Source organism: Glycine soja, chromosome 9, assembly GCF_004193775.1.
Source record: "Glycine soja cultivar W05 chromosome 9, ASM419377v2, whole genome shotgun sequence".
NCBI lineage: Eukaryota > Viridiplantae > Streptophyta > Magnoliopsida > Fabales > Fabaceae > Glycine > Glycine soja.
This window is the reverse complement of record NC_041010.1, coordinates 39,285,606-39,307,329: the sequence shown is the minus strand read 5'-3', so window position 1 is coordinate 39,307,329 and position 21,724 is coordinate 39,285,606. Positions and strand designations below refer to the sequence as shown.

The window sequence follows — 21,724 nt, the reverse complement described above, 5'->3', positions numbered from 1 at the left end:
TTCTTTTATATTCCATTTTCTTTTTCTTTAAAGAATGCCAAACAATATTTTGCTTAGTTAGATTCCAATGGCGTCGGCCGGGATTAATTATTTCACAAAAACTACACACACACAAAAAATCACAAACTTATGCATATAGACTTAATTAATTAACTTCCAAGAACAAAACTTCTTGCGAAGTTTGGCACCTTAATTAAACCAAAATAGATCATAAGTATATATAAGGCATATATCAAGCTCCAGATTGCTAACATTTCTTTTATCACACTTTTCCAGTAATAGTCCGGATCTGTAATTAGGTTTTATTACATGTTATATGACAAATAGAGGATTGAAGAGGAATATTAATTTAATTTGGATACTAAAATAATGTACCATAAAGGTGTCTTCTCCAGTACAATGAGGAAGTGGACTGTTTTTTCTTTTAATAGAAAAAAACAAATTACAGTTTTTTAAAATTTGTAACCCCACTCACATCATATGAAGCCATAACAGTGCCACCATATATATTACTACAATAGGATATTTCGTGGCTCAATTGCAATAACCTCAATGTAGTCCAATTATAATATCTTCAACCTAACCATGTCCACAGGATTCAACATTAATTCCATATTGTTAAATTTTCCTTTAAATATTTATGCAATCATATACTTGAACAACCTCGGAAAGATGACGGATTAAGCGACGAAATACGTCTACTTTTTTTGACCCAAAAGATGATTTGATGATTGATATGATGCCCACTTACTTATACTATGTCTAAATGCATCCTTCACATCTAATGGCCTTGGAAGGAAACATTTTCAAGGAGAAAATTGTATAAGTGGGTGCGTATGAAATCAACTATAAATGGAAAAGAAAGAAAGCTCAATCTCTCAATAGTCCATTAATTACTACATTAATTTGATTGTGGTTGAACGATATCATTCATTTTAATAGTATTAGTATATTGGAGAGGGGGTTCATTGAATCCTTTGGAGTGGCTTATTTGAGGTGATTGATTGATATATACAATATCCTTTAGAGTGCATGCAATGTATAGTACACAACACGCTTTTGCTTCATCAGGCTAATTAAGAAATTATACCTTACCACCAATTGGGTCTTATATCCGTCACGGCCACCGTTAAAATTTTTGCAATACCAGTTTTAATTTAGTTCATGATTAAAAATTACAAGGACATATAAAGAAAATGAACTAGTTTACAATTTTAAAGATAATGAAATTAACAATGACAGTGTTAACAATTTTTAGATTGGATGTGCTAATTTCAACATAATCATAATTATTTTTCCTTGAACTAACAAGAAGTATATATACAATAAAATAATAAAAGGAGAATCATGAAGAGTAAATAGTATGCGTAATTTTTACCCTATGATTTAATCATATGCATATATAAATTGACATATATAATAAATTTATTGATTTTTTATAAAATTATCTCAAAAATTATATTAATAATGTTTTATAATTAAATGATAATGTAAATTTTTTATACTAATAATATATAAAAATTAAACTCAATTATAATACGAAATTTTAAAACCAAATACAATCTGAATTGAAAAAATACATGCCGATATTTTCAGAGTCAACAAATCCGGGTCTTCTATTATTAAAATTAAATAAAATATATAAAAAAGATTTATATAGTCCTTAAGTTGACCAATACAAACAAGATTAGGTGTAGTGTGAAAATTCAAAGATTAAGAGGCTGAGAAATCTATTAGTTATTCTTAACTTTTTGAAATGTTGTTATCGTAAGTTACAAACTATGAAGGTATGCATATAAGATAAATGCTTAATTTTATATAATTAAGATTTATAATAAATGAATATTTTTTAATATATAATTAATTGTATCAAAACCCTAAAAATTCATGCAGTAAAAAAATACTTAAAATTCATAATAAATAAATATGTTTGAATATATAAGTTATATTTTAGATTTATAATAAATAATTTACATTGTGTTATAAAAAAACTATATTATCAAATTATTTTTAACTATTGATAATTTATTTCAAAAAAATATTGATATTAAATTTAAAAATAGAAATAAAAGGAGATAGTAGATTGAATTTGAAAGGAAAAAACATTTAAGATCAAATATACTTAGAAATGATTAAGAAAGATTTTATTTCTAAGCAGGAGGAATAGGCATGGCAACAAAACCTATGGGTATCCACCTGAACCTGTCTCGACTTTGACGAGAATAACCAAATTGATCAGGTACAGGTTCGATTTTGGAGATTATTCGAGTTTTTTAACCGGGGTTAGGAATGAGAGTGTCACTACCCATCCCGTACTCGTATTCATACTCGTCTCGATGATAAAATTATTAAAATTTTATTTATTAATTGTTAATTTTATTTTATAATTTTTACATAATTTAATATATTTTTCTTGATGATTTTTGTAGACAAATGCGCTACAATGAATTTACTGATATATAAGTAATTAAAAATAAATGTGTAACAATCAATTTGTTTTTTCTAAAATCAGATTTTTAATATAATTTTTATAGAAAAAAAATTATTTTACAAATCTGAATCGAAAATGAGAATAGGCAATACCCAATGGGTAAACATGAATAAGATAACAAATTTTACTTGTAGGCTATCGAAAACAAGTACGAAAATATGTTGGGAGTCGAGGACTAGGAAGACAATATCCGTCCCCACTCCGTCTCGTTGTTATCTAATGAGAAATAAGTTGTTATCTAATGAGAAATGTCTATCCAAACGAGAAAAAAAAATATTAAATATGTATATTTTTTTAATAGAAAATGTATAATGAATGAAACACAGAAGTGGCATTTTTTAGTGATGTTTAATTTATATAAAAAAATTATTTTAAATTTAAGATTTATTTTAAATAAATTTTTGAATATGATTTCATATCGTAAAACTTTAGATGTCTATTAACTTAAAATATTTGTGTACCATTTTCATTAAATCATTAAAGTATGAATGATGAGTTGATGACTTTATTTTCTTTTCTAAGTTTGTTGCTTTCTCCCAACACGGCCCCTTACAAAATGGTTTCAGTGCCTACAAGCACACAAAAAGTTTAAAATCTTGAACAAATCTTTAGAAAATTAAAAGCTCAATCTGGAACAATTTTTCATCAAAGCCTATCTGTTCTCACAGCCGATCAATTTTAACCCCAAATGCATTTTGTTGGTCACCAATGACGTCACATAAGTCTTTGTAATTATCATCACACTTGATAAAATGATCACGATTTAATCATATCATCATAATCATAATAATCATCATTTTTATTATTATTATCTTTGTGACCGCAATGTCAATATCCTGGTTCTCAATTTGAATCACTCTCATATATTATATGGCCTCTGCTTCTTGGTCTGACTTTTGCGAACAAACTTCTTATGTAATGGATCATGCCTGCTTACTTGGCAATTCTACTGTGCTAATTACATGCCTGCTTCATGTCACAATCACCAACATTACAATTGCATTATTGCAAGACAAATTGAAAGAAGAAGAAGAAAATCTGTTAGATTAATTAATTACTTAGGAATTTAACTTGAGCCAAAAAGGAGAATGGGCTGGGCTTTAAATTTTACATCTTATACAGGAAATGGGTACAAACTAGTTATTACCTGCATCTTGCAAGTTACAATCATAGTTTTGTTTCTTGCATCTCCAAGTTACTTCTTGTACTTCTTTTTTGGCTTCTTGAAATGACCAACTCAAAATATAAAATTATATTTTAGAATGATTATAAATTTTGACTTCCAAGATAATCAATCCAAGAGATAAAAAAAAACATTTCAAAAAGATGTAGAAAACAACTTGAACTACTTCATAATGTTACGGGGCATAAATATAAGCCCTTTTTTTTATATCAATTGTCAAATTAATTTATTTTCTCCCATACTTTATGGAGTGCATTTTATGTAAGTACTTGTACAACTTTGTCACTCAACCTGTCTAATCTGATGTCACCTTTTAAACATCCATATACCTATGAGCTATCTAATTGAAGCTTTTAACATTCTAGAGATTTATAATACATTGACAAAACGAAAATGTTATTTTGTAGGTTTGCTCTTGCTAGCATTCTGTGTCTTTTGTGCTCATCCTCTATGGTCCTATCCCACGCCAAGATTCATCTCAATCACATATTCAACAGATCCAACAACTGGGTATTAGAAATTTTAGCTTAAATTTTTAATTTTGATTACAATGGAATCAAGTTTTATAGAAGACTCAGCAGTCAGCACTCAATTATTTATAGAGAAGAATTGTTTTTTTTTTCTTTTTTTTACCAGACATACATAAGAAATTTTCATTTTTAATTATTGACAAATTAAAGGACATCACCTACCACATTTGAACTACTCCACAACAAAATCTAATTTAATATTAAGTTATTTCACATTTTCTTCTATTGAATTCTTCAACCAAGTTGATTGAGAAAAATAGATCAAGCAGCCACCATTTATTTCACCTTCTAGGTTGTTCAAGTTTAATAATATCATCCCTAGATATGGAAGAAAATTAAAGATCATTATTATAGTGTTTATTCTTGTTACTGAGTTTTCATCCAGAACCCAATGGAAATTTTTTAATTTAGACGACAAACGAGAACCACATTGAATCTATTCTTATACCAAAGCAGACATCATGGGACAATTGACAACCAAGGAAAAAAATGTGGCTGAGTTGTAACTTGTAAGATTCGTAGCAGTGTTTCAATGCCCACAATACAGCAGCAACAACAATAACAGCACGTTTCCATTTGGGAGTATTTATGCTATGTTATGTTTCTATCCAAGGCACGGGGCAGCCGTCGAAAGAATATGACCAGAATTCATTGATTTAATGCATATCGTTGATAAATTAGTAAAATATCTATATTAAAGAAAACTAATTTCAGGAAATAGATTTTGAAGATTTAAAAATTGAAGCACTGTCCTTGTAAAAGATAATAAAAATCGTACTCATAATTTAAATACAGAATTATACAAATTGTTGTGTTTAGCTGTGGGTTTAAAGCTGATTTGTATACCCACTTTTAACGTTAAACTATCATTCTCCGAAAAGTCAGCCATTATTTCCTAAATATTCTTTAAATGCATGCTTTGCATCTAGTAAGTTTTTCTTCCGTTATATACAGATATTTTAAATTTAAGTAAAATTTATAAGTATAAGTTTACAGAAAAGGATATACTATTCTTTTTTTAGAGGAGGAAATATTATTATAAAACAACGGTAAAAAGAAACTACGTATCTATTATCTAAAAAGAAGAAGAAACTACGTATCTTAAAAACATAAAGTATATTAGTGGATGTCTTCATTATCAATATAGGAGATTTTATTTTATTATACAGGTATAAATTAAAAGTTGAGATTTTAAAAACTGATAAGAAAATTATAGAAATATATTATTTAAATCAATTATTAACTTATCATGGCGTGTTAAAATTTAAATTTATGAATTTTAAATTTATAGATATAGAAATTTTTAATATTGGGATAATTTGAGATTGATTATATTTAATTAATAAAATTAAAAAAATATATATTTAACACATGGAACATTAAAAGAGTTATTAGTAGATTGAAAGAAATTCTTATTATAAAGAAGGATTAACCATGAATTTAACCATGAACTCAGCTTCCTAAAAATTAAGGGAGGGGATGACACATTGACCTAAGGCAGCAAAAAATTCCAAATTTAAAGAATATTTATTGAGGAACTTATATTTATGTTGTCTCAAAGATATAAACTTGTGACTAGTCATATGCAAGACTTGATCTTACTCTCCTCCATAAATCTTTTAAGTTTTAAAGAAGAACTTAATTACAATACTCTCAAAGAGAGACCTACTGAGATCGGTTTAGCATTGAAGGTTGGAATAGTTCCTCTGATGTACCATATTCTAACTTCGTTACAGCCCCTGTAAAACTGCTTTTTTTTTTTAAAAAAAAAAAAACTGCCTCTGTAAAACAAAAAATAAATAAATTAGAATACTGCCAAAGAGTATAATTCAAATATTTTACACCCATATCCAATAACTGTTGAATTTTATGATGCAAACCTTTCGTTATAATGGTCATAATCATATTATTGTAGTCAGTAATACTAATACCCTAGTTTATTTGCTTTCACACCTCTGTTATCTTGATGCTCAACCCTTAAAACAAACAAACAAACACACACTCGATCCTTACAAAAGCATAAAATCACTTAAAAGGAATTCTTAAGGATTAACTACTGGTCTTGATGCTTACAAATGCATAAAACCATTGCAGCAAGTAGCAACAGAACCATGTACATGGGAAAAGAACTGAACACTGTTATTCAAATAACTAAAAGGAGATAATATAACTCTTTCATTTTCTACCCTTAAAGAGAAAAAGGGAGATCTTTCTTGATGCTAGTATAAAATATTATTTTTTTGGTCTAAGATCCCTTCAGCATCCGTATTTGGAAGTCACTTTGAACTGCAGAGTGCAGACTTGTCTACAAAGACACAATTCTCTTTTAACACCTATTGTTTTTATTCGCAAGACTGAGATATTGACTGAATAAAATATTGGGAAACCAATATGGATTACAATTCATGTGAATTTGTTCTTTGAAATAAATAACAATGAAGTTCCAGCTCTCAACTTATATAACCCTTGTCTCCTGTTATCGAAAAATGTAACTAATGAATATATACTAATAAACTGTATTTTTGTTATTCTTCTAGAAACGAGGTAAGATTCTGAGCAATGAACCTATCCACCTTTTAATGTTTCATGAGGCAGAGACCATGAAAAGTAAAGGGAAGCCATAAAATGGAATTTATAACAGCAGTAATAGGCCTTTTCTGTCTTTAGAAAAAAAGCAACAAAGTTCATATTGTTCACGTTGACAAAATCCCCCCAAAAATATGTTGCACTGTATATGAGATTCAAATCATATGTACTTATATATCTTGTGTAGGCTAATTTGCATACTCATTACAAGTCCCTTCTGCATATATATGCATGGTGTTTTGAGTTTTGATCAATGAGACTAGCCATGTCTACTCCTTCAAAGAGCATAATCTGTTCAAGGGAAGATGATTATGAACTTAGAAGAGGGCCATGGAGTGTTGAAGAGGATGATCTTCTCATCAGTTACATTGCCAATAATGGGGAAGGGAGATGGAATTTGCTTGCTATACGTTCAGGTAATCCAAGAAAAACTAAAAAAGAAAATGAAAATTTTCTTGTTGCTGATACAATATTTGGCATTTTTTATGCTAATTCTTATTATTTGCGTTTTATTTTCTGATGGATAAATTATCTCAAGGATTAAGGAGAACAGGTAAGAGTTGTAGATTGAGATGGCTAAATTATCTAAAGCCAAATGTTAAGAGAGGAAATTTAACCTCGGAAGAGCAGCTTTTGATTTTTGAACTCCACTCAAAGTGGGGCAACAGGTGCATATCTCATAATTACTTGTCTTTGTGAAACTATGCTTATTCAACAGCTTTTGATTCTTGAGAAAGAAGCAAAACCGACCACTGTCAATATGCTAGTCATTTCTAGCATAATATCCTTTCTTTGGATTCTTATTTCCTCTTTTGTGATTGTTGTAGGTGGTCAAAAATTGCGCATCAGCTGCCGGGCAGAACAGACAATGAAATAAAGAACTATTGGAGAACAAGGATTCAGAAACGAGCAAAATATCTGAAATTTGAGGCACACAGAAAATCAAGATTTGTAGAATTTGTCAAGGGTCTACAGATGACAAGATATCTTCATAAAGCACAAGAATCATCTCCTTCAGCCATGTCAATCCAAGACCAAGCAATTCCTTTACCTTTTGATGGTGTTACTATTCCTCATTATTCATCATTTGGGATTGGGACAACACCAACAACACAAATCACTTGCCAGGGAGGTCTCAATCATTTGAATCAGCAAGACCAAAACTCAGAATCTGAACACAACAATGGTTCATGCATTTCCTCTTCAGAATCAGCAAATATCCCATATATGAGTCAGCCTTTGGGACACACTACTAGTCAATTTCAGGCCTTAGATAACTGTGACTTTGGCATCTGTTCATATGATGGCTATAGCATAGATAACAATTCCTATGACATGGATGCCTTGAACTTGACAACCACAATGGTTGCTGAGAATCTGGAACTGCCAGTGTTTGATGTCCAAATATCAGAACCCTATTTTATGAACATGGATGAATTGTGGCAATTTAGGAACATACAAAGATGATGATATAGATTTTAGAGTATCTTTTTAGAACCACTCACAATCTCTTTTATGATATGCAGTGCTTCTTATTAGATAATCGATCATTCAATAGCTTAGCTATCAATATAAATGTAAAGATTGAAGAGTTGTTTTATAATTTATAATACATTTGGACATGTTTCTTTCTCGGACTTTACTTCCTAAGTATTTTTTTTACGGGAACTTCTTTTAAGCATTAAAAAGATAAAATAAATAATTTCAACTGATATACTGTTGACTCCTTGACAAGCTTATCAAGTTGCACAAGTAATATAAGATGGTAGGATCGAGTATCGAATTTCACAGATACTATGCTTGTATATCTAACGATTAAGCAATTAGTGACTCAAATCAAATCTTGTTCATTGATTAACTAGACGAATTAACTACAAAGCAAGAAACACAAAGGTTGAGAAAACCATAAATATGCGAATAAACACAAGGATAAACAATAATAACAACATTATATTAAAAGATAGTTTAGAATCATTACATTAAAAAGAGTTTGGTTTGTAGAGTTCCCAACAACGGGTGGTTTTTAGTCTCTTATTATTATGAGAGACTTACAAATATAAAGGTGGGATAAAAAGGGAGAAAATGGAAGAGAAATAGATTGAAACGGATTGGTCAGAACTTCGAAAACAAAGTTTAGAATCATTACATCAAAGAGAGTTTGATTTGTAGAGTTCTCAACAACGGATGGTTTTTAGCCTCTCATTGTCATGAGAGACTTACAAATATAAAAGTGGGATAAAAAGGAAGAAAATGGAAGAGAAACAAATTGAAATGGATCAACCAGAGCTCCGAAAATGGATTTTCCTTGCACTGGCTGCTTGCTTTCCTCTGCTCCTTGGTTTCTTTCGGGCTTAAGGAAACAAAATGTTTCATTACCTTTTTATATGCTTCACCTGTTAATTGGGCAATCAAAACTCTCTTGTGCGCTTAACGCGACACTCGAGCTGAGCCTTCATGTTCAGCTGGGTCAAGTAGTCACGTGTTAAGCGCAGGATGCGAGCCTAGCACGCTTGCTCTTGACAGCCATCTTCTAATGTGGCTTCTTGTACTAACAACTTGTTTGGACGGAGCGGTTCTGACTCGCTGAGCACGATACTTCTGTTCATTAATCCCCTCCTTTCATATCTCTCCTACAACTCTACACAAAATACAATAAAAATTACTCTAAAATCATTAACTTTAACATCTTCGGAATGAAACCTCAGAAAAAGTTAAGTCCTATTATTTTAACATAAAAATAAACAATAAAAATAAAAAAATAAAATAATTACTATGTAATTTCAATATACAACATACGCATAACATTTATCATATACCAAAATATTTATAATTTATCATGTTGTGTACATATTATCAACACTAATTTTCTCATCAACATTTGTGATTACTTTACTTACTTTATAAGCATATAAATGTAAAGATTGAGTACGTCGTCTTTCTCTTACGTGGAGAGTCATGAGTGTATTTACATGATGAGTTGTATAGTTGAGAGGAGATACTATTTACAAGCTCATAACATAAAATTTGAAAATTATTTCAAAGTTTAAAATAAGAGTTGTTTGTCAATTTTAGCTTAAATCCTTTAAAATTAAAAGATTAATTTCTTTTTCTCGGGTCAATTAGTTTAGGATTAGCGACAAGGAGACTAAAATGTGTTTGAATTTTTTTTTTTTAAAATGCTGATTAGTATTTTCTCTTTCCACGTCAAGCATGGAATATGCTCAGAAGCTTGAAAAAATGCTTCACATTTTCACATCCTTTATGCACGTCTTTGTTGCAGGACTTGTATCTAAGCACCCACTTAAAAAATCGTTTAAGTACATGTTTGGAGTGACAACATGATAAAAAAATCATGCCCCACCCCATAATAGAGTCACAACAACAAATTGTTGCTTCACAAATTTCATATGATACCATAATTTTGGAAACGTTGATTTTTTTTATTGTATCCAAACACGCACTAATTCTCTGTCACTTTTGGATTTTGAAAATTATTTTCTAAAACAATTTTGTACTACACAACAATCAATTTCTTATTTAAAATCTATTAAGTTTTAAAAAATTGTTTCCAAAATAAGTGTAAAAAAAAAAAAACAGAATCAGGAGATATATTTTTTTCATATTTTTCTTCTATTTCCTCTTATTCAACCTTTCTTAATTCCACATTTTACTGTATCCGGTACCACCGTCCTTCTTGTTTTTTTTATCTAGATATCTGAATATAAAATTATCTCTCAAACCTTATTTAATATTTTAAAAACTAAAAATAGATTTTTAAAAATATAATTAAATACACCCTAATATGCGAGGCTTATTTTTAAAAACTACATTTTCAAAAAAAAAAAATTAAGAATTTTCTTCTAAATGTTTTGTCTAAAGAGGAGAAAAGTTAGAAAGATAAACTTAATCAAACATATTAAAAAACTGGTTAATCGAACGGCCAGGATACATAGTCTCTGTTACGCAATCGTAACCGTCCATGTGTACTTAACAAACGAATCTTAGCCGTTCATTTAATCTTTATAACCCAATTTAATCCCCACATTAGGGTTTCACTGCCGCGAAAACAGAACAGGGACTCACTCTGGCAGCGGCACTCTCGGTGGCTATAATCTTTCTGTGGTGAGGTAAGATTCTGACACCCTTTTAAGATTTGAGTCACTCTGCAACTTCTTAACCAAAATCAAAGGAAAACGGAACAAAAGTTCTGATTTTTGGGTTCTCTGCAAAATTTGTTCATTTGCGCAATGTCTGCCATGAAAATTCGATTGATGATCGTGCTTTGTTTTGTTGGGGTTATAGGGAATTTGCTCTAGAAAAAAGGGTTTTCTTATTTATTTGTATTTCCTTGAATGAGATTCAGAGACAAGGTAGCACCTTTAGCATTATCTGGCAGTGATAACAATACTCTATTTATGTGTGCTCGTTAACTATTGGGTTAATTGTTAGGCTTAATTGTTATGTCACGCTTAATGTAACTATTGGGTGTTGTAACTATGTTTTTGGCATTGTTTTATTCATAAATGGGTGTTCATCTTTCTCTCATTATGTATTGATCAAATGGGATAAGCATATAATTGTACTTTCAAACTAGTGTTTGAATTTTAAAATCAGTAAATGACACTGATAAGAAGAAGTATAAGTTGTTGTCACCAGGGCTGTTGTTATCTTGACAATGCTGAAAATATTTTGTTTATTCATACTGGATATGTCCTGTAATCTCGGCAGTTTGTTGATGAAAATGATGGGAGATGTAACTAGGAATTTGACAACGTGATCAACTTGTTTCTTCATTATTTTAGTATCGGTGTGGTATCTGATATAGTTTCAATTAATCTATATAAACTTCATGATGGGCTGGTGCTTGTTGTCTGTTTACATATTGAACTTTCATTTTATGCAACTTTGAAAACAGCATTCACCTAATTCCGTTCTTTGTTTACAGTTGTCAAGATGTACACATCAAGGAAGAAAATCCACAAGGATAAGGATGCTGAGCCAACTGAATTTGAGGAATCAGTCGGACAGGTTTATTTTGGTTCTTTATACTATTGTTGTTGATGTGGTTTGGAGCTGCTAATCAGTTTCAACTTTCAAGTGCAATGACCAATTAATTTGTTAAAAATTTGTTGCAGGCATTGTTTGATCTGGAAAATACCAACAATGAGCTGAAAAGTGATCTGAAAGATTTATACATAAACTCAGCTGTGTAAGAACGTGCCTTAATGGTTGTTTGTGTGAAGATAATGAGATTTTTGCTTGTCTCTTGACTATCAGTTTTCATGATCTACAGCCAAATTGATGTTTCTGGGAACCGCAAGGCTGTGGTTATCCATGTCCCCTACAGATTAAGGAAAGGATTCCGGAAGATTCATGTCAGGCTTGTGAGAGAACTTGAGAAAAAGTTTAGTGGAAAGGTAGGAAGAGCCTTGTTCCTTAGTTATATATGGATTCATTAGATTGGAAATTATTCTTGCTGTCTTTATCATTTTTTCCAATATTCTTTTGCCTGACTGTTTCTCTGCATTCCTATGTCAGCTACTTCACTATTTTACTCCTTGTTTTGGATGCTTGTTGAACTATTCTTTTCATTCTCTTTTAATCTCCATGGTGTCTTTAGTTGCTTTTATTTTTTCATGGAAGTGTTTTAGTCATCTTCAAAGTTGAAATTCAGCTAGTTGTTGTGCAGTTGCAGTAATGACATAAATAACATTAGCCTTGGGAAAATAGTCTCCCTTTTCCAGTATTCATGTATTTTTTTTAATGCGTGATGATTCATTTTGTTATATTAAGGAGCCTTAAACGTGTAGGATGTAATCCTGATTGCCACCCGGAGGATATTGAGGCCACCAAAGAAAGGTTCTGCTGTTCAGCGTCCCCGCACCCGAACACTCACTGCTGTACACGAGGCAATGCTGGAAGATATTGTATTGCCTGCTGAGATTGTTGGAAAGCGTGTTAGGTATAAAATTGATGGTTCCAAGATTATGAAGGTAAAGATTCTAGCCAAAAAACTTTAGAAGTTATTCTTATAGTATTATTTTGTTCAATCAGCCACTGAGATTCAAATAAAACATCTCTAGTTAACCAAGCTGATGTGAGCATATGCATGTAATATCAGAAAATGAATACTCGTTCTTAAATTGTTGTCCTTGTCTGGATAGGTCTTTTTGGACCCCAAGGAGCGAAACAACACCGAGTACAAATTGGAGACTTTTGCTGCAGTATACAGGAAACTTTCGGGCAAAGATATTGTGTTTGAGTATCCTACCACCGAGGCTTAGGTTCTATTTGTTAGCTTTGCATTTGTTTCTGAATTATATATGGTGGATGCTGGTTTTGTTAAGTTGGCTTTAATTCTGGATTTTCTTTAGGGGTGGTACTTATAGAAAATACTGTCTCCTGGTTTATCAATGTAGAATTTGATATATTTTCTTATAACAAATGATGCCCGTATTTCTACTATTTATGTCAGTGTTTTGTTTTGGAATGGAAGCGAATCTGTTTGCTTGTAGGTTGCCGTAGTAAGATTTTTATTCATCTCCATCACCTAATGCCTAAATGCCTAAGGCTATGTATAGATTGGTGGAAGGGAAGTAAAATCGTGTAAAATGGATTGAAATAGAATAGTACAATGCATTTATGGCTGAGCCAAGGCCCGAGACCCGACCCACATTTGAAGGTTATTGGGCGGGTAAGAAAATAGTTTAAGATGGATCTAATTGATATAAGAAGCAAACTATTTCAATCCATTTCACTACTAATGGGAATATTTAAATAAATAATCATGTTAAGATCCTGATATAAATAGTTTTTTTCTAAATTTGACAGATTAAAATTACTATTGATTCATCTAACAATTTTACAAGGATGTGAGTTCACTTTTGCTGTTGACATAAGGATCTTATTGTGAGAATCTTATTAGAATTTAACTCACTTAAACTTTTAATAATAAAAATAATCCAACCAAACCTATTTAATAAAAGCATACTTCGATTGTCCCTTGAAGATAAGGAACATTTTCTTGCAACTGTTTTTTTAACATTAAGGCTTAAGCATTCCCCTAATGGGAGACCCCTTGGAGCTTAGTCCCCACTCTAATGATATATTGAACTGCCTTTTCTGAACCAAGCTGCACATCATGGTTTTTTTCTCCCACTGACTATTTCCAACAGCAAGACTCCATAACTGAAAACATCCGTCTTCACAGACAGATATCCATGCAATGCATATTCAGGGCCCATGTAACCACTGCATTCATCAAATATATAAAAGCATATGGATACCTACACCTTAATAACCAACAACAAGAAGGAAATAATCTTAGGATTTAATTTCTCATTCAGCAATATGTTACTAGCTTTAATGTCCCTATGAATAATTCTTTCCGAGGCCTCTTCCTGCAGGTAGAGAAGTCTTCTTGCCACACCTGCAACTATTCTAAATCGCGTTGCCCAGCTCAAAGATGAAGACCTCCTCTTATCTGAAATTTGTTATGTTATAACTGTTGTCAATCAATCACTGCCCACAAACAACCACAGAACAAAGGTGAATAAACATCTTTTCCCAATACCAAACAGAAAGCAATCAAGGCTTTAATTAGGAAGATACTCATACAAGCATCTTTTCAGGCCCTTCTGCACAACAACCCAGTAATGTAACCAAGTTCTTGTGCTGAATTCTTAGTAATAGTCTGACTTCATTGGTGAATTCTCTAACTCCTTGCCTAGATTCCAATGACAGCTTCTTAACCGCCACTTCTTGACCATTTAGCATCAATCCCTGCACAATGCATGCATAATTTAATTAATTACATAAACATTTAGTTCTGAAATTTTAACAATAAGGACTAATTACTGATCTTTGGTAATCTCATGACTAAAATGACACTTTTATAATTTTTAAGAAATTAACTAGAATGCATGGAATTGTAAAGAATTTTATATTCATAAATTCTTATCATAAAATTGTTGACCTTTAATAATTATTTTAAAAGTTATACATAGAGTGATAATTAGTTGATAACATAATTTATTCAGTACATTCTACCTAAATTCTAATTTTATAACAAGATTTTAATCATTTCATAATCATATTTTTGTGATGAAAGACATGATTAAGAGAAAAAATCTTACTAAAGATAATCAACTAGGTTGATTGATGAAAAATAGTCATTAGGGAAGATATATACTTCACAATAATATATGCCATGATGACCCAAAAATGATATTAATGTAATTTAGTCTCTTTTATCTATTAATAATATAAAAATCCTAGAGAAACTAACATTGCCATTTGTCTTTATGAAAATAATCTATAAAACTTGTATTCATGATCCTTGGTGTATATGTTTTTGGAGATGAGTGAGAACAAATTTGAGAAAGAATGAGAGAAAACATCATTATATAGCTAATATTGGGTAGATCTTTGCATTAGTATAGAATTAATGATATCTGAAAAAACTATCTATACTCTTGTTGCATGATATTGAGTATTAACCTAGGTTCAGAAGGAGATGTGGATGTTTTCAATTGTTTCGTTGAGGCTGTTACTTATTGGAGGGTTGTGTACTCCTATAAAATCTTTAACGTCCAAGTCAGTAAACCAATAAAGACGTGTCTTGGGACAAAATGTATCTTAAGAAGATTATGGGTGTATATACATGTTGGAGTTATAAAGTTGATCGAATGATTGAATGAAGATCATAAATATCATAATTATAACATTATATCATTTTAATATGTGTCATTAGTAGCATAGTTAAGAGAGAAAGAGGGATCAAATTACATATATCTTATCTTGAATGATTTTGAGGTCAATTAAGATGTTGATTAATATATATATATATATATATATATATATATATATATATAATTCTTGGAATGAATGTTAGTATAGAGCAATAAAAAGAAGATAAAGGAATAAGGAGAAAGGAGAGAAGACACAAAGTTTTAATGTGGTTCAATACATGTATATACCTACGTTCACGGCTACACTAAGAGGACTTTTTATTACTTGCACACTTTAAAGCTTACAAGGTGTCTCTATATATAACACTAATGAGAAACAAGTTTTTACAAATCAAGCGATATGGGACAAAGGAACTAAGACCACAAAACTCTAACAATTCTCCCACTTGAGGTCTAAGTTCCAAACTCTAGCAGCTCCTTGTAAGCAATGGGTTCATCGACTCTTTACCTAGTGTAGCACCTTCATCTTTAATTATCCTCGAAGGCTAACTGAGGCAATGCAAAGCCCCAGCTTGTCAGTTGTAACAACTTTAGTCAACATATCTGTTGAATTTTATGATCCTAAGATCTTCAACAAAGATAAGTCTCCATCATTTATCAACTCCCTGATAAAATGATATCTTAATTGAATATGCTTGCATCTAGAATGGAAGACTGGATTCTTAGCCAGACTTATAGCACTTTGACTGTCACTAAACATTGAAGCATTATCTTGTTCTTTCCCTAATTCATTGAGAAAATTCTTTAGCCAAATCATCTCCTTAGCTGCTTCTGAGATAGCTATGTACTCGGCTTCCGTGGTTGAGAGAACAACTCTATGTTGAAGTTTAGACTTCCAACTCACAACAATATCTCCCAAAGTAAAAATGTAGCCTGTGGTGTTTTTCTTGGTATTAAAATCTCCTCCCAAGTCTGCATTTGAAAATTCCTATAAAGTGAGATTGTTTTTTTTGAAGCATAAACACATCCCTAAAGTACCCTTCAGATATCTGAGTATCCACTTTATGCCTTTCCAATGATCCTTTGCTAGATTTGATAGGAACCTACTGACAACTCCCTCTGCATGTGCTACGTTAGGTTTGGTACACACCATTTACAAGTGTGAGGTGAAGTCCCATATTGGGCAAAAGTGGAAAAGTGGAGCACCATATTAGTGAGGAGAAGACCCATAAACCTAAGCCTTAAGGTTTTGGATTAAAGTGTAGTGTCAAGTTTCCTTATGTGGTGGCTCGTGCTCCACCGGTGTAAATCTATTCGGTGTTTACTCCCCTCGAATTCCCCAACAATTGGTACCAGAACCGATGGTTCGACTTGGTGACCAACTCAGACTAGTAAGATGGCGGTGATGGATCTTAGCCTTGGAGATCCCTTGTATCGAAAGTTTTACCGCAAGTAGCTAGAGCATGTGGGCTCTAATGGCTATACTCGTGGATGACTTCCGCTCGAGGGGGAGGCTATCATGTGGAAGAGACTCACACTTGAGGGGAAGATTGTTGGGTTACAAGTGTGAGGTGAAGTTCCACATCAGACAAAAGTGGAGCACCATATAAGTGAGGAGAAGATCCATAGACTTGAGCCTTAAGGTTTTGGGTTAAAGTGTGGTGTCAAGTTCCCTTATGTGGTGGCTCGTGATCCACCGGTGTAAATCTATCCGGTGTTTAATCCCCTTGAATTCCCTAACACTTTACGCCTTCACAATGCTCCTTTGCTGGATTTGATAGGGACCTACTGACAACTTCCACTGCATGTGCTATGTCAGCTTTGGTACACACCATAGCATACATCAAGCAACTTGTTTATATATTTCTCCTAAGATAGCTTCAAAATTTCTTCTGATCTATTTCTAAGAATTCTCATACTAAGGATTTGTTTAGTTGGACCAAGATCCTTCATTTCAAAGTTTTCTGCCAACTGCTGCTTCAACCTGTTAATTTCTGCCATACTAGATCCTGCAATCAACATGTCATCAACATATACGACAAGGATAACATAGCTATTAGTATATTTCTTAACGTAGCAGCACATGTCACATCTGTTAAATCCTGAGTTGCTCACTAGCATCAGTTAACAACAAATAATCCAATGAAGGGGAATACCTATCTGGTGGTACTGAAGTTCTGTTAGATCTTCCTGGAAGAGTTGATGGTTCTGGTTCTGACTCAACCTCTACGCCTGTACTCTGGTTTCTATTGGCTACATCACTTTTTGAAATTTCTTCAAGTGTTGTTTTCTCATAAACTTCTGACAGTTTACCTGCACATGTAGATTCTACAGAAAATTTGTCCTTATAAAATAAGTTCTCATTAAAAGTGACATTTCTGCTTCTGATAACTTTCTTGTTTTGGCCATCACAAAACCTGTAGCCATACATGTCAAATCCATAACCAATAAAATAACACTTCTTCGCCTTCAGGTCCAATTTATCCCTACTATTAGAGTCTGTCAGTATATATGAAACACAACAAAAAATTCTCAAATGCGAAAGTTTTACCTCCTTTCCAGACCATACTTCTTCGAGCAGCTGATAATTCAAAGGAACTGATAGTCCTCTATTGATGAGATATGCTGTTGTGTTTATTGCTTCTGCCCAGAATGCTTTAGGCAAGCCAGATTGGATCTGCATACACCTCGCTCTCTCGTTCAAGGTTCTATTCATCCTTTTTGCAACACCGTTTTGCTTAGGTGTTCTTGGTATTGTCTTAATCATTCTGATCCCATGTTCTGAACGGAAGTCTTTAAACTCCTAACTATCATATTCCCCTCCATTGTCAGGTTTCAGACTTTTAACCTTTAGACCTGCCTGATTTTCAACTTCTGTTTTCCACCTTTTAAACACAGAAGACACATCAGATTTATTTTTAAGAAAATAAACTCATACCTTTCTGGTAGAGTGGTCGATAAAGGTGACATAATAGTGTGAATTTCCAACAGATTTCACTAGGGCTGACCCCCAAACATCTGTGTGCAACAATTCTAACTTTTCAACTTTAGGAGTCTTCCCTGCCCTTAAGAAGCTAACCTTTTTCTGCTTTCCAAAGATACAGTGTTCACAAACACCAACATCAACATGCTTCAAGCTTGATAGCTTACCTTTTGCCGCCATAAGCTTCATTCCTTTTTCACTCATGTGTCCAAGTCTTTGATGCCACAGGGTTGAATTATTGATAGCCTCAGTAACTACTACCATATCCTCCTCATCTGCAATCATGTAAAAAGATCCTCGCTTTTTTCCACGAGCCACAACGAGATTGCCTTTTGTTATGTTCTAATCTCCATCTCCAAAAGTGGTGTAAAGCCCCTCATCCAACTGTCCTATAGATATTAAATTTCTCTTTAAGGCAGGAATATGTCTGACATTGTGCAATGTCCATAGGGATCCACTGGAGGTCTTGATGTCAATATCACCTCTTCTGACAATGTCTAGAGATTTTCCATCTGCAAGGTAAACTTTCCCAAATCTTCCAGAAATATAGTTAGATAATAAATCTTTAGAGGGAGTGGTGTGGAACGACGCACCTGAGTCCATAATCCATGAATCAACAGGACTATCCAAGTTGAAAATTAATGCATCATCAAATTCATCAGTTGCTGCATTTGCGGATTCATCATCATCGCGCTTCTTGTTTTTTTGAGTCTTGTTCTTCTTTGGTGCCTTGCACTGATTGGTAAAGTGACCTCTCTTGTCACAATTCCAGTAAATAATGTCACTTTGAAATTTTGTCTGACCTTTCCTTCTTGACTTTGATTTGCCTCGACCATTCTGGGTAGTCCTTCCTCTGTCTTCAGTATTCAATGCTGAATTAGAAACATGACTAGAAGATTCTCCTGAATCTCTCTGGTGAACATCTTCGCTTAAGATTAAGTCATGGATGTTACTAAGCTTTATTGTGTTCTCCCTTATAGAACTACTAACTGCAGTAACAGTTGCAGCCCATCTATTCGGTAGTGATGACAATAGAATCAATGCCTTCACCTTATCCTTAAATTTAATCTGCACTGACTCCAATTGGGCAAGAATAGTATTAAATTCATTAATATGATCAGTTATAGAGATACCTTCTCCCATCTTGAGGTTGAACAACCGACGCATCAAATATACTTTGTTGGCTGCCGACGGCTTCTCGTACATATCTGATAACGCCTTCATTAAGCCTGCAGTAGTCTTCTCGTTTACGATGTTGAACGCAACGTTCTTGGCTAATGTCAATCTGATCACGCCAAGAGCTTGTTGATCTAGCAAGTTCCATTCTTCTTGCTTCATGTCATCTGGCTTATCCCCTCATAAGGGTTGATACAACTTCTTCTGATATAGATAATCCTCTATCTGCATCTTCCAAAAGCAGAAATCTTTGCAATCGAACTTCTCGATCTTCACCTTCCCCTCTTCTAATGCCATTGCTTCCACTGCCTCCTCTAAACTGAGAAGACTCCCACTAATTTCTCTAAACTAAGGAAATCCCGTGGAGTAACCAAAAACTCTTGATACCAGTTGTTAGTATAGAGCAATAAGAAGAAGAGAAAAGAATAAGGAGAAAAGAGAGAAGACACAAAGTTTTAACGTGGTTCAGCGCACAATGTATGTACCTACGTCCACGACTACACTAAAAGAACTTTTATTACTGGCACACTTTAAAGCTTACAAGGTGTCTCTATATATAATACTAATGAGACACAAATTTTTACAAATCAAGCGATGTGAGACAAATGAACTAAGACCACAAAACTCTAACAACGAAGTGTGTCATATTCAATTGGACAACTTTGACAATTGATCCTGTCAACCAAGCAATCGAACATGAGGTCTATAGGGCAAGTAGAATTGTAACTGATATCTCATCTCTTTGTCTCTTCAGTTTCTTTTTTTTATGCGGTGGAAAATACAAATGAGAATAGGCAAATTTACTGTACAGGGTCCTTTTAGAAAGAATTTACGGAAGATGGTCTCTTTTAAAACAAATTACAGAGGGGGTCTTTTTCTTACGTGGGTGCCGCCATTGACACTGGCGGGAAGCCTGAACCGCCAGTGACAATGGCGGGATAGGGGGTGCCGCTATTCGTAGCAGCGGGACAGGCAGGAGTGAGAAAAGCGTACCGCCATTCCTCCTGGCGGGACATGCCTACGTTGGCAGTCCCACCATTGGAGCTGGCGGGATAGGAGATAATACAAATTTATTTTTGCTAAAAATAATACTACTACGTATTCTAAAATAATATAATGATAATACCTGAATAACATAACCGCATATGAAGGAAGCTTTTCCTCTAGTTTGAGTAAGGCAACAGCATCTGCCATCATTAAATCACAATTAACTAAAACCCAAAACTAAATTCATTTTTATTTTAATCACAAAAAATAACTCACGATTAACTAAAACCTGAAATCAGATTTATTTTTATTTCAAGAGTTTAATGTCCAATCCTTTTTATTTACAAAACAGTTAAGACCGCTCGAGAAAAAAATCACAATTAACTAAAACTGAAACCAAATTAATTCATTTTTATTTTAATTCGATAAAAACTAAAATAGTTAGAAAAAAAAAGAATGCCACAACCAAAATGGTGTGAAATTTAACGCTGCTGAAATTTCTCGTTTTGCCCCTTTTCCGTTAGTTTCTCGAGAAATCGACAAAAACAAAATAAAAATTGAATGGAAAATTCAAAAGAGATTCTCATTCTTGCATGCCTATCCCGCCAGCTCCAATGGCGGGACTGCCCACGTAGGCATGTCCCGTCAGGAGAAATGGCGGTACGCTTTTCTCGTCCTATCCCGCTATTGTCACTGGCGGTTCAGGCTTCCCGCTAGTGTCAATGGCAGCACCCACGTAAGAAAAAGACCCCCTCTGTAATTTGTTTTAAAAGAGACCATCTTCCGTAAATTGTTTCTAAAAGGACCCTGTACATTAAATTTGCCCATGAAAATAATAAAAGAAAACTAGCCGTGCCTAGTAAAGAATACACCTAGGACTTCATCTCTTCAATTTAATTAGCATGATCACTGGCCAAGTTGAACTTGGTCATATGATTATGGGACGTAGAGTATATTCATAATAAAAACTAATACTGATTTTATTATATATTTATAGTTCAATTAGCATGACCTAGGAGTAGCATTTTGTTTTTGTTTTCTGGAGTGTTTCTAAGTAATTTGGATTCGTAGTTCAGAATTTGTGTTGATTGTTTTGCT

The 21,724-nt window shown here is 32.9% G+C and overlaps 2 protein-coding genes across 3 annotated transcripts; both read left to right on the top strand.

Moving 5' to 3' along the window:
* The first annotated feature begins 6,713 nt into the window (after positions 1 to 6,713).
* Positions 6,714 to 8,427, top strand: LOC114367625 (transcription factor MYB2-like). The gene is made up of 3 exons (XM_028324808.1): positions 6,714 to 7,206; positions 7,329 to 7,458; positions 7,618 to 8,427. Exons 1-3 carry the CDS (start codon positions 7,044 to 7,046, stop codon positions 8,255 to 8,257), a joined length of 933 nt encoding a protein of 310 aa, XP_028180609.1. The 5' UTR covers positions 6,714 to 7,043; the 3' UTR covers positions 8,258 to 8,427.
* Positions 8,428 to 10,835: 2,408 nt separating this feature from the next.
* LOC114425279 (40S ribosomal protein S7) lies at positions 10,836 to 13,285 on the top strand. Of its 2 annotated transcripts, none has more exons than XM_028392139.1 (6): positions 10,836 to 10,917; positions 11,736 to 11,818; positions 11,926 to 11,999; positions 12,084 to 12,207; positions 12,601 to 12,783; positions 12,955 to 13,285. In XM_028392139.1, exons 2-6 carry the CDS (start codon positions 11,744 to 11,746, stop codon positions 13,072 to 13,074), a joined length of 576 nt encoding a protein of 191 aa, XP_028247940.1. In that variant the 5' UTR covers positions 10,836 to 10,917; positions 11,736 to 11,743; the 3' UTR covers positions 13,075 to 13,285. The 2 variants fall into 2 exon arrangements, with proteins under 2 accessions (XP_028247940.1, XP_028247941.1); XM_028392140.1 differs by having other exon boundaries at positions 10,849 to 10,912.
* Positions 13,286 to 21,724: the final 8,439 nt, after the last annotated feature.

Bases quoted from the DNA above. Each gene is read 5' to 3' on its own strand.
- LOC114367625 (XM_028324808.1), top strand. From the start codon at position 7,044: ATGAGACTAGCCATGTCTACTCCTTCAAAGAGCATAATCTGTTCAAGG. The intron at 7,207-7,328 runs GTAATCCAAGAA...AATTATCTCAAG, and splicing joins TTTGCTTGCTATACGTTCAG to GATTAAGGAGAACAGGTAAG. The intron at 7,459-7,617 runs GTGCATATCTCA...TGATTGTTGTAG, and splicing joins CACTCAAAGTGGGGCAACAG to GTGGTCAAAAATTGCGCATC.
- LOC114425279 (XM_028392139.1), top strand. From the start codon at position 11,744: ATGTACACATCAAGGAAGAAAATCCACAAGGATAAGGATGCTGAGCCA. The intron at 12,000-12,083 runs GTAAGAACGTGC...CATGATCTACAG, and splicing joins TTATACATAAACTCAGCTGT to CCAAATTGATGTTTCTGGGA. The intron at 12,208-12,600 runs GTAGGAAGAGCC...TTAAACGTGTAG, and splicing joins AGAAAAAGTTTAGTGGAAAG to GATGTAATCCTGATTGCCAC.